The sequence below is a fragment of the Chenopodium album genome, chromosome 5, assembly GCF_948465745.1.
Source record: "Chenopodium album chromosome 5, dcCheAlbu1.1, whole genome shotgun sequence".
Lineage (NCBI taxonomy): Eukaryota > Viridiplantae > Streptophyta > Magnoliopsida > Caryophyllales > Amaranthaceae > Chenopodium > Chenopodium album.
In genome coordinates, this window is record NC_137838.1 from 8,472,481 (window position 1) to 8,485,553 (window position 13,073).

General features: G+C 30.9%; 1 protein-coding gene across 2 annotated transcripts; it reads left to right on the forward strand.

Annotated features, from left to right (window-relative positions):
* Window positions 1-3,128: 3,128 nt before the first annotated feature.
* Window positions 3,129-7,587, forward strand: LOC145630319 (NAC domain-containing protein 7-like). Of its 2 annotated transcripts, XM_081682570.1 has the most exons (5): window positions 3,129-3,834; window positions 3,910-3,997; window positions 5,303-5,495; window positions 5,586-5,857; window positions 6,566-7,587. In XM_081682570.1, exons 3-5 carry the CDS (start codon window positions 5,336-5,338, stop codon window positions 7,262-7,264), a joined length of 1,131 nt encoding a protein of 376 aa, XP_081538696.1. In that variant the 5' UTR covers window positions 3,129-3,834; window positions 3,910-3,997; window positions 5,303-5,335; the 3' UTR covers window positions 7,265-7,587. The 2 variants fall into 2 exon arrangements, with proteins under 2 accessions (XP_081538696.1, XP_081538695.1); XM_081682569.1 differs by having other exon boundaries at window positions 3,129-3,997.
* The last annotated feature ends 5,486 nt before the right edge of the window (window positions 7,588-13,073 follow it).

The window sequence follows — 13,073 nt, forward strand, 5'->3', positions numbered from 1 at the left end:
TTTTTTTTTTTTTCCTTTTATATAAATTTTTTTTAAAAAAAATAAAATTAGAATAAAAAAGGGGCAAGTGGAAAAAAGAAGTAATGATAGAAATGGGGCCTAATTTAAAGGCCACGCCATGGGAAGAGGGGGTTAGTAGTTGTGGGGTCAGTAAGCGGGTCCCCTTTCCTTCTACGCCAATGTCCAATTACCTTTTGCCAGCTGCTATGACGTCGTAACGGAACGGAACGGCGTCATTCTTTTTGAAACGGAACGGAACAACGAAACGGTATTTGACCTTCCGTATTCGTCAATGTATGACCTAATTCAATTGTTTTAATAATATTTTTTTTTTTTTTAAAAAAAAAAGAAAAATAGAGAAGAAGTAGAAGTAGTAGTGGGATGACAATCCTGTTTCCTGTATAATGATGACGGTCGGTAGTGGTTAAGGGAGGTGGCGTATATGTGACGAGCTACCTCCATTTTTTATCATATCATTATTTCCCCTATTTTCTTGATTATTTCTATACTATACTATACTATAGTAATTCCAAACCCTTTCTAAGGTTGGTACCAAACCTCAAACCTTCCTTTTTTTTTTATGATTATCATGACAACCCTATTTTTTATATTTTAATTTAAGGTGTATATACTATATAGAATCAAGAATATAAAGTACTTCTATGGCTTTATTAGTACTAGTAAATATAATTAGTAACATGTTTTGATCGGTAAAAATTACGTTTGTTAAGATATTTTGGAGTAGAGAGGTAGATGATCCTCTTAGATCTAAGGTAGAAAACTAACTATAAAAAGTGAGTCAAGCGTTATCTGGTAACATAAAATTACCTATACTCAACACTCATGTATTTTAACACTTGGTAAAAGAAAGGTACTCAGCAAATTATTGATGCGGATGTCATGAAGATATTAATATTACAAAAATTAAAAGCCTAAAATAAATACTCCGTTGTTTTCGATTAAAAAAAGTTGAGAAAAACAATTATAGAAAGATTTAAATGCATGTATTTTATAAAGGTATATATTTAAAAGTAAAATATTTAAGTACTCTAGCTACAAACAAAAAGAAATTTAATCCTACGGAGTATTAGATTAAGATGTATATAAATCCGTCTAATTGTAAGTCAAAATTGTTGATGGAGGGGATAGAAGGACAAAGAAATTCTCACTCTAAGAATTACAGCCATTAACAATTAAGAACCCTTGACATTTTACTAATTACATCAAGTACCATTAGTTTGTATGTGATGACGTATTGTGAGTGCTAAAAAGGGTAACTACGTACGTGGTTATAGTAAAATCTAATTTAATGAAAGGTAAAACCGATGATTAATCGATTGTTGGGAGTAATAATTTGAAAGGAAACAAAGTGTTAAGAGTATAATTAATGAGCAATTATGAAGGTAAAGACAAATTAAAAAGGTGTAATTAATAAGATCGATCGAGTAGATAACTAGGGACAGTCTTGTTAGAGGCATGAAGAAAGATGAAAACTAAAAATGAGAATGTATGGGCCCATTTGGCATGAAATGTGAAATTTTGAACATCATTTTTATTAGAGGTTGACACTTATTTGACATTATTCAAGTTAAGACTTGGAGATGTGAAGAAATATCAATAGTAGGGTCATCAAGATCAATTGCTTGAGCTTTTAGGGGCCACCTTCACACGTTCATTCTTTCATAATTAACACTATTTTATGTTCTATTTAACACATGAAAAAGATCTTATTACGTCACAAATTCCAATTAATGGGAGGAGCTAACGTAACATCAACAACATATTAGTACTTGAGATCAGTACATTATTAAAGTTGCGCGTTGACAAACATGTTAATTTCAAATGTAACAATTAGTTTTTAGATTAAAGTACGTTCTTGGTTCGATAGTGGTTGTTTGAGTGAATTACACCCACAAATGTAGAGATAAGGCAAGGTATGGGCTAGGTTACGTTGGCTAGTACATAAAACTTGCTTCTCAAAGGTATTCTTGGCCTTGAATGGGAAGTTTTGACGGCTGTGGGAGTGATCTACTAAAACAATCATGAAACTACTGCACTGATTTCATTCACTGATGATATCTGATCGTTTTCAATACTAGTGGTAGGTTGTGTTTTGATCAATTCTCTTGTAATCATGTGATAACGGTGGGAAATATGGTAGCTTATCTAGTTAATTACCAGAGTGTAAGATGTATCCAAGCTTTTATGAGACTTTTTAATATCACTTGAATGAAATCTTGTTGATGGTGAAAATAAAGAGCATAAAAATACCCTTAAATGCATCTTGCACCCTAGTATATATATAAATATTTTTAACTAAAACCCGATCTAAATCATCTAATGTATTTAACTAAAACTCAACCTTCTATCTGCACACAAGATCAGAGAAAAAAGCATCTTAATAGTTACTTACTCGATCTATTCTTTTTTACTTGACCTGTTTTCTTTATTTATCACGCTTAATTGTCAATACAAAACTTTATCGATCAATAATTTTAACTCTTCATAAATATATATATATATATATATATATATATATATATATATATATATATATATATATATATATATATATAAAAGTTATATATTATGATTGTACTTATTTAGACTAATTCAAACAAATTCAACATGAATATGTTTTTCCTTATATATTATTCACAAAAGACGGCGGTCAAAAGATGGGTGGTTAATAGTGTAAAACTCAAACCAGGTCAAGTAAAAAAGAACAGGGGAAGTACTAATCTTAAGCTCTTACATCTAGAAGAGAAAATCATGCTTTTAAGAGCAAAGTGAATACTTCTCTAATGTCAAATACGAATTATCTTAGTTGGTTAAAGTATTAATGTATGTGCTATCCATGATCTGATTTGAAGACCTAATCCAATTATTAAAACACAAAAAGATATTTTTTAAAAAGTAATTCTAGGTAAAACTTACCATCAAAGGGGAAAAATCAGAAAAAGCCATAGCTGACTTCTTTTTTTACATCATCTCCAATCTTTCTTTCTTTTTAGAATTTTTTTTTTTTTTTTTAAATTAATTTAAAAATAGGAGAGTGAGGAAGAGCTTTCTTTGTTTTAAGTAGTGTGATTGGTCCGTTCCGTTACCTCCAAACTCATCCCCCGTTTTCCATTCCATTCTTTCTCTCTCCTCTCTCAATCAGTTTGACAGTAACAAGCTTAGATCAGCAAAGAAGAGAAGAAAGAAAAGCCAAACAAACTTAACAACAACATTCCTTATTCTTCAAGTCCACATCAATGGCTGGTACACCATTATCTAGTCTTTGAGCTAACGATTCCGATCCTATACACATACACGATACACCCCTTTTGTTCATTATTCTATAACTCGACCTTTTATATTTCTCTCTTTCTCTCTCCTACATTAGTTTCCGCCATGTTTTTCTCACCCAGAATCCTTTAGACTCCTTCCCCACCAATCTAGCTTCGGTTCGACAACGATAGATATACCTATCCCTTCTTGTTATATCTTCTTCATTTCACTTCTGGGTTTCTTCTTCCTTCATTCGTTCATTCATCCATCCATCCATCCATCCATCCATCTTCTTGTTATCGGGATCTGGACCGACATTATCCCGATAACAATCTTCTCATCCAACATCTTTGTTAATTAACTACTTTCATGAAAAAAAAGTGAAAAAAAGGAACAACAAAATAAAATAAAAAGGGGGTGTTTTTTTTTGGGTTGTTGGTTGAGGCATTTTGACAAACATCTGTTGGGCACAATTACCAAGGAGGAGAATGTTCCTTCTCCTTTGTCCCTTGTACTCTTCTTTTTGCCTCTACTTTTTGGGGTCTTCATCTGCAAGCTTTGGTTGGGATAAAACATTCCTCCTTTTTGTTTGTTAAAACTTAAAAAGTCATTTTTTTATTTTTTCTTTATTTCTAGCTTTGATTTCAGCAAAGTAGTGCAACATTTCTTTCACTTCAGATCTGTGGATTTCTGGATTCATAACCTAAGCCTACTTACTTATTAGGTAACTTTCTCTCTCTCTTTTTTTTTTCAAGCTTTTTGTGCATGGTTTTAGATTTGTATGTTGCTAGGGTTTCAAACTCCATAAAATTGATCATCATATTAAATTTGTTATTACTATTCTATCGGGATTGAGCTTCAACCTGTTCACTAAATTAATTTCGAACAAAGAGAATAAGCTAGAGTAGTCTAGTGGTATTAAGCTAGAGAACTCGAGTAGCTTCATCTAATATGATTTGTAATCTATGAATCTTTTGATGATTACTACTCAATGATCTTTGGTTTATAATTTTCCTTGATTTCTTATTTTGTACTGTTTTTGGATCAAGTGAGGTCTAGGTTTATAATAACCTATGGTTCAAGGTTGATAGGATTTATTATTGTGTCTTTTTTAAAATTTTTTATTTTGATAAATGTTAATACAATATATGATGATGTATAGAGTACTCTATGTACTATATATCTATTGTCATTGATTGAAAAATATTAACCTGTGCAAATTTTTATATCCATATGACTAACTTAGTTTTGATCGATCGAAATCAAACATAGGTTTCTATGATTTCTAATTCTAAACATTTTAGGTTCATGATTACCAATTTATCACATATATGATATCACGTTTCACTCTCAAGTAGGGTTTTAATTTCAAATGGGTTAAAAAGGGCAGAAAATTATTACTCTGTATTATAATAAAGGCGGTGAACTTATTATTTATGTAGTGGTGTCATTATCTTAATTAAACCTTCGAAATTATTAATCTCACATTGTAACATAATAACATACCGTGATACATCAAATAATAATAAAAAAAAGGGGTTAATTTTAACTACAACTCATTAGAGTAATTAATTTCATACACCATCATCCCTTTGTTATAGAGCAAAGTGAGGTTCATCATTGCTAGGTATGAGAGTATTATTATTACATTTACCTGCTTGTCTACTTGGCTCCTCTTGTAAGGATCCTTGTGTTACTTGTCTATTCAGGTTTTGTATTTGCTTGATGCTTATATGATTGTCATGTTAATTAATTATCCGAGCCTACTCTTGATACTATACATGTTTTAATTATTGAAATCTGATAGGGATAATACGAGGCTAATTTGATCTTTGAATACAACAATGCTTAGAAAAGCCTTAAACGTTATTAGTTTGTACTACATTAACTTGGTCATTGGATTGAGTCCTTTTAGTGTTTGCATTCGGCATTTTGATGAATTTATGTGAATTAAGTTCTTTTAGTTTAAAAAATTCATTGTATGCTATGTTGTTTATTTGCTCACATTATCTATGCTTTGAATCATCAGTTAAACATTTAAATTGTTAAAGACGAGAAAGATATGAATACATCAACACAAGTTCCCCCTGGATTTCGCTTCCATCCAACTGAAGAAGAGCTTGTGGATTACTATCTTAGAAGAAAGGTTTGCTCAAGAAGAATTGAAGTAGATATCATCAAAGAGATTGATCTATATAAAATCGAGCCTTGGGATTTACAAGGTATACTTTAAAAGAGAAATTTATATTTTTGATTAAATTCCTTGCACAAATATTAATCTTATTAATTAACTAATTGTGTAATGTGGACAGAATTATGCAAAACGGGAGATGATGATCAAAATGAATGGTATTTCTTTAGTCACAAGGATAAGAAGTATCCCACTGGAACTCGAACAAATCGAGCAACTGCAGCTGGGTTTTGGAAGGCAACTGGAAGAGATAAGGCTATATACTGTAAGCATGATTTGATAGGCATGAGGAAGACCTTGGTGTTCTATAAAGGCCGAGCCCCGAATGGACAAAAATCGGATTGGATCATGCATGAGTATAGACTTGAAACTGATGAAAATGGAGCTCCTCAGGTTAGTTTCTTTTTGGTTGAGATTAGGGTCTTTGATATTTTATGTGTGGTATTATTTTGTTAATGAATGTGCATAAACAAATTTGATATAGTTTTCATGCAACAGAATTATAGCTAGTCTTATAGGGGTATCATCATTGATTTGAGTAGATTTACATCAATGAACAACCTTGACAAATCATATTGTCCTTTTATTATTTGTATGTCCATGTAATGTAAGGGTAGCCAGAAATGGAAGTAATTATGTCATGTATGTTAAAAATGAAGACTAGCACTTGAATATCATACTTGTTTCATGTATGGTCCAAACTCCAAAGGTAGTTCTTATGTTACATTTGTAAAAAGAATCGATTGTATGTAGATGTCAGCTAGCTAACTCCAATTAGTGTAGTATAGGGTTCGTTTCTACCATTGAGATCGATTGATTTAAAATCTTATGACATTAGCCCTATTTATAATTTCTTGTGATAGTATAGAATAATTAAAATAGACTAGGTAACTTATGTTACCTTTTGTTTCAAGGGGAGGAGTAACAAGGCGCGGTCCATTAGATTAGTACAAGTTATCAAGTATACATATGAGTGGTTCATGTTGCTAGTTTCTACATGGATCGAGATATATACTAATTAACACAACATGTTGATTGTTGTTAAGGTAATAATCACTCACTAATAATAATAGATCATGCTTGTGTTAATTTTGTTCACAGGAAGAAGGTTGGGCGGTGTGTAGAGTGTTCAAAAAGAGAACACCCACAACAATGAGAAGAATGAGCGGGCATGAATCACCATGTTGGTACGAAGATCAAGTCTCGTTTATGTCAGACATGGATTCACCTCAACAAGCACCACAATCAAACAACGCGCTCAACTATGCCTCACACACTTGCAAAAAAGAACTCAATCATCAACATCATCATCATCATCTACCTTTCCAAATTCCTCAAGAGCATCTCATTCACCTCCCTCTCTTTGAGAACTCCAAGATGCTCTTAGCCTCACCTCATGGTACCGGTACCTACAATAACACCGGCCTAGCCCCTTATGGTATAGACATGAGCCTTCACTCGAATAATGCTACTATGCAACAAATTGACAACAACAATCATAATGCAACATTATTATTAGGCAACAACAACAACAACAACAACAATAATGGTCAAGATGTTTTGGATCAAGTGACCGATTGGAGGGTTCTAGACAAGTTTGTTGCATCACAACTTAGCCACGAAGATGTTGCAAAGGGACATGATAATGATAACAACAACAACAATTATTCGTCGAATAATGTTGCATCAGGGATATTCCCTTCTGCTCCGATATCAGATCACTCCAATAAGGAAGATTCATTAACGGATAAGACCTCTACACCAACCTCAAGCAGTCAAATCGACGTTTGGAAATCATGAAGAACATGAGAACAAGTTATAGAAGAGTGAAGTATAAGGGGACTGAAAGATTAGGGCTCAGTTTGTACATAACAAAACTAATCAAAATACGAGTTTTGGGCTGAGCTTCTATGGCTAGCTTTTCCCATTCACACATGATATATGGAGGACTATATGAAATACTATATGCATCCGCTATGCGCGATGTTTACACTGATCAAACAAGTCTCAAAATGTATGTGTATACCTTGAGATTATTTTTAATATGAATTTTAATGATATTGTATAAACTTTATGAAATTAATGTTTTATATCCACAAGTCATTCTTGTGTGTTTTTATATATATTGACATATTCTTTTAGGTTCGTTTTTCTTCAATTTTCGGAAACTAACTATAAACGTTGATGATGTACCTAGGCTTTTAATTAAACTTATACATCTAAAATGACAATGATTCATAAATAATTTTCTTAATTAATTTAGAAATTACCACTTCTAGAAAAAAAAAAACTTAAAATTAAATCATGCTATTTGTTGAGCTTTTATAAGAGACATTATGAAGTGTTATGTGAAGATGAGAGAAGATTCGTCGTAAACAATGTAAGAAGTAAAAGATGAACAAAGAAAACAAGAATGTGTGTCTTTAGCCTTGATTTTGCATACAGTTGGTCGATTATGATGATTTCTAGGAAAGCAAAGCTTAAAGTAGAGTAAAGCTTTTAACAAAGCAATCAATTAGTCTCGATTAAGAAGCATACAATACTTTGTAATTAAGCCATGTTTGAATAAAAATCCTCACATCAAGTACGGATATCCAATACTCGTACCACTTTTTCTTTTTTAATTAAATAAAGGAATTCGTTTCAAATGATGTGGCTAAAAGAATCGCAAAGATGTGAAGTATATTTAAAAGCAAAATTAGGATTTTTTTTTTTTTTTTTTTTTTTTTTGACAACAAAAATCCTTGTACGTAGTATTTTGCATACAACACTTTTTTTTTAAAAAAATAATAAAAATAAAATAAAGCAATAGGCTGAAAGTTTTTGATTTGTGAACATATAAATAGTAAGAATATAGTTTTGAAAATGAACTTAATTAAATTAGAATAATACAATCATTATAAACCCTATAAAATTATTTTAACTTTTTTGCTCAAAAAAAAAAAAAAAAAACAAAAAAGAAACGGAGAATTAACGTTGGAAGAAAAGGATTTGCATTTCAAGTTGTAGTAATAAACTAGTAATTACATTACATAAATTCTCCCTAACTTCCTAGGTGGGTAAATATTGAAAAAAAATGGCCATCAAAATAACTAAATTCCTTTTTAAAAAAACAATAAAATAAAATAACTAATTAAACCTAATAACCTATAGTATATGTTTAGAAAAATTTATTTTTATTAAATAAAAAGACTGGAAAATCTACAACATGCAATAAACATAGATTGAAGTAAGACGTGCATGCAGCTTCATAGCAAAGCAAGCAATACCAGGAATTTCTAGTGCATGAAGCAAGCTGCACAATTGTACCACTATATAAATGTATGTACTAAAACCCTACAACTGTAGTATGTATGATTAATTACAAGGCTAAGCTAATGATAATATAAAGTTAATGACTTTGATTGATATGTTTACTAAACATATCACAAGGGTATTTGAGAAATGTATGAAGGAGTATATAAATTGAATAATATTGATCAAGGAATAATAGGGAGCAATTTGAATATGACGGATATATATGTAACTATTCCCACACCACCACGACTATACATACACTTAGACACAAACCCGAGGAAGTAAGCTCATTGTAGGAGCATTCATTATCGATTGAGAAGACACCTTATATTATCATCTCTCTTGTGCATCCAAACTCCTACATATATACATTTGCAATCTAGGAATGAAAGAGAGAAAGAGCTAATAAAGAGTAAGCTAGGAATTGAAGAAGAGTGTGAACTAGCTAGGTTTAGATGGATATGGTGGAGAAAAGAAGACAAGTTATCTATATAAAGAATAACATAAAATATGATCTTATAATAGTGAAAAGAAACAAAAATAAGGGAGTAGTGACATACTTATTATGCATGCTCTTAAAATCCAGCATGCTCTTCTTCAAGACATGATTAGTACGTGGAATCCAAGAAGTTTGCGCCCCTAAAGTAGTTCCTAAATTTTCCATAAAGTCTTTTGTCATGGACCCTTCTAATTACTTTTTTAATTCATTTTTTAAAAAAAAAAAATATTATTTTTGCATTAGTTTAATTAAGGTACTATTATTTAATTTATAATAATAATATTGGAATTATTTTATGTCAAAGGGTGTTTTATACGCATGACAATTCAACGAAGGGGACATGCACATGGGTAGTTTTATTTTTGAGTAATTAGGGCATGAATTTTTTTTTTTTTTTTTAATATAAAGAGACAAAATAAAGATGTTTTGTGTAGCAAGATAACATCATTCTTCATACTATGAAACATTTCCATGTGAATGTTATTATGCTAATTATAACCTTTTTATCCCTCTAATTTTCTTACTGTTACTGATTTTAACCTTAATCACGGTTAATTATACATCGAAATAGCTTAATTAGCTTTGCAATGGAATGGGTGTGTTGGATGTTCAAACAGCTAGCATCACGCATGCAAGTGCCCCAGTGGGTTATAAGCATGCACCAAAGCCACCAATTAAGGGACTTATTAAATCCATACACCTTTATTTACACCTATGTGTATTGTTTGTGTCATTTTAAGAAATGGTGTGTTCCGACTGTGTACAATATAACAAAATGACGTCAAGGTGATAGAGTAATGGTATTGCTATCCATCTCAAATTATTGTGTATTAAGGGTTTGTTCACATTTACATAATTTCAGTTCAGTTCAGTTCAGCTCTTAATTTCCTCAGTTCAGTTCAGCTCCAATCGATTCAGTTCAGTTCAGCTCAGTAAATGTGAACAAGCCTAAGAATCATATATAGTAGGTTATAGAGTTTGAGAATTTGCTAAAAAGTTTTTCTTATACCCCTCAATTTATGCTCACCATAAATTAAGTATAAAATTACTGCTTACTTACCTGGCTGTTTGTTTGATTTGCGGCCTGAAGCATATTCATAAACTAGCTAGGACATAATCCATTATGATGTTTGTTAATTTGATTTAGGTTGAATCGATTGTTTAGAGATAATTACTGATCTTATCAACTTTAAGAGGGTGTAGCTCTTACTTTCACATCAAAAGCTTAATTCATTTCCTTTTTAAAAAATTTACCTCTGTAAAAGAAAAGCAAAAAAACATTTTTGTGTTGATCTGACTAACCGATTAACTTACTAAGAAAATTGAGCCAATGCATATACGGGCGTTTGGTTGGAGGGATAGGAATAAGAGGGATAAAGAGGGAGGATAAAGATAGAGAATTAATAGGTGGGACAAGGATAAATAATTCTTATCCCATGTTTGGTAAGTGTGAGAAATAAATTAGGGATAAGTAGTAAAATTATAAAAATACCCTTACTAACTTCTACCCTTTCCCTTATTCTTTCAATTTCATTAAGGGTAATATGGTATTTTTAGCCTAGTTCTTATCCCTTCCTCTTATACCACCCCCTTAGCTATAGAAATGGAGGGATAAGGGGGTGTTTTAATCCCTATCCTCAACCCCTTTTTAATCCCTATCTGGCTAACCCACTACAAGAAAATAACCTTTTCGTAGCGATTATTTTAACCTTTAGTATCGATTGTAATTGCAACAAAAAGCTTTCCCAACGAATGCTCATTCGATACAATATCCCTCGTTGCCTTAACCTTTAGTAGTGGTTTTTAATATCGCTGGGGTTGACCTCAATAATCGATACGAAAAACTACATCCAATCGTTGTGATTATTGTAGCGATTACAATCGCTATAAATGTTTAACTCATTTTTTTCAAAAAAAAAAAAAAAAAACATGCGTATGATGTTTACAAGATTCGAACATGCAACCTTAAACTCTTATATTAAATGTTTCACCAATAAGATATGACATATTTTATGTATTCTTTGTCAAACAATATTTATATATCTCGTATTGAAAAGGCTTTTCGTATCGATTTTTAGGATTTAGTGGCGATTGTAAATGATACGATTTCTCAAAATTATATAAATGTGTAAAAATAGTGTTGATATGTATTATTATGTTTTCCGTATCGATTTTATAAGGGAAAACCATTGCGATTGTAAAAATGATACGACAACCTTAATTATTTCACAAACATACTTGCCCATTGTAGTGAATGTACAATCGTTATAAAATAATCGCTACGAAAAGAGATTTTTCTTGTAGTGTCCCTCTAAACAAACACTACTTTTTTTCGATTCTATCCTCGTCCTTTATCCTTATCCCACCCTTTTTATCCCCCTAAACAAACACCCCCATATTAGATGGGGTTTCTGGCACCGAGTAAATCTATTAGGATCTTTTGGAAAATCTCGGGATGAACAGTGGCAGATTTAAAAAACACATTTAAGTGGGGATAAAATACATTTGATAAATTTTAATGGGGTCATTTGAATAAAATACAAGTAATTTTTATAGGAAAAAAATTTATTTTTATAGGAAATTTTTTTTTTCATGTTCAAGTAGGATATAGGGATCCCACTCAAACATACATGCATCCGCCACTGCTTGGACCTTGTTGGGTCTAAAATGTTATCTGAGGCTAAATTTGAAGGTTATAAAACTCACAAATGATAATAAGATAAGGTATGTATGTTAACTGTTAAGGTGATATAATGTTGTTTAGAAAAATTAGAATCACGACAATTAGTTAGTCACATAAAGGTATATTGTAGTCTTGGGTTAATGAATGGAAGTATGTATAATAAGCTAAACTGATATTTAAGAGGTGAAAGGGATAATTCCTCAAATAGTATCACGATGTCTGGTGGGGTCCATGGGAACAACCTTGCCCTGTTTCCTTTCCGAGCTGAAAAATTCGAAAATTTATCAAAATTAAAGGTTATAATCTATGTTTCAGATCAATCTAATAATAATAATAATAATAATAATAATAATAATAATAATAATAAATAAATAAATAAATAAAATTTAAAAAAAAAAATTGAAGTGGATGTGGTTGGTGTCTTTTAGGGGCATAACTCTTGGTTTGGACTCATAACAAACCTATCAATAGATCACATTTGTGGCTAGAATACAGTATATGGGAGAGCTTGTTATATACAACCGGATGTAAATAATAAATTCTAACATATGGGGTATAATTAGACTGGTTGTTCCATTTGCGACCTGATGCATAAATAAAGTATTGGGTTGGATGGCAAATTTTGAAAATTTAGTTAAAATTTGAACATCGCAAATTTTGAACATTTAGTTAAAAAATCTGAACAATTGCAATGCATCATGCCTATACTTTTGAATATTTAGTAAAAGAAATCTGAACAATCAAGAATTTTGAACATTTAGTTAAAAAATCTGAACATCACAATTTTGAACATTTAGTAAAAAAAAATCTGAACAATCGCGATGCACCACGCCTATAATTTTAAACTTTTAGTAAAAAATATGAACAATAAATTTTTTTGAACATTTAGTAAAAAAAATGTAAACAATCACAAATTTTGAATTATTACGAGTCATACAAATTTTGAATTGACTCGTAATAATTCAATAGTTTTGTAATATAAACTGAACATTTAATGTATACAAAATTTAACATTTTTTGATAAAATATGAACATAAAAATTGCATGTTTATGTTCAATTTTTGTGACGTGTTAATATTCTTTTTACTAAATGTTCATTTTTTGTAAAATGTTCATTTTTTTTTTTTACT

Excerpts from the sequence above, each read along its gene's own strand:
- LOC145630319 (XM_081682569.1), top strand. The coding sequence starts at position 5,336 with ATGAATACATCAACACAAGTTCCCCCTGGATTTCGCTTCCATCCAACT. Across the intron at positions 5,496-5,585 it reads CGAGCCTTGGGATTTACAAG|AATTATGCAAAACGGGAGAT; the intron begins GTATACTTTAAA and ends TAATGTGGACAG. Across the intron at positions 5,858-6,565 it reads ATGAAAATGGAGCTCCTCAG|GAAGAAGGTTGGGCGGTGTG; the intron begins GTTAGTTTCTTT and ends TTTTGTTCACAG.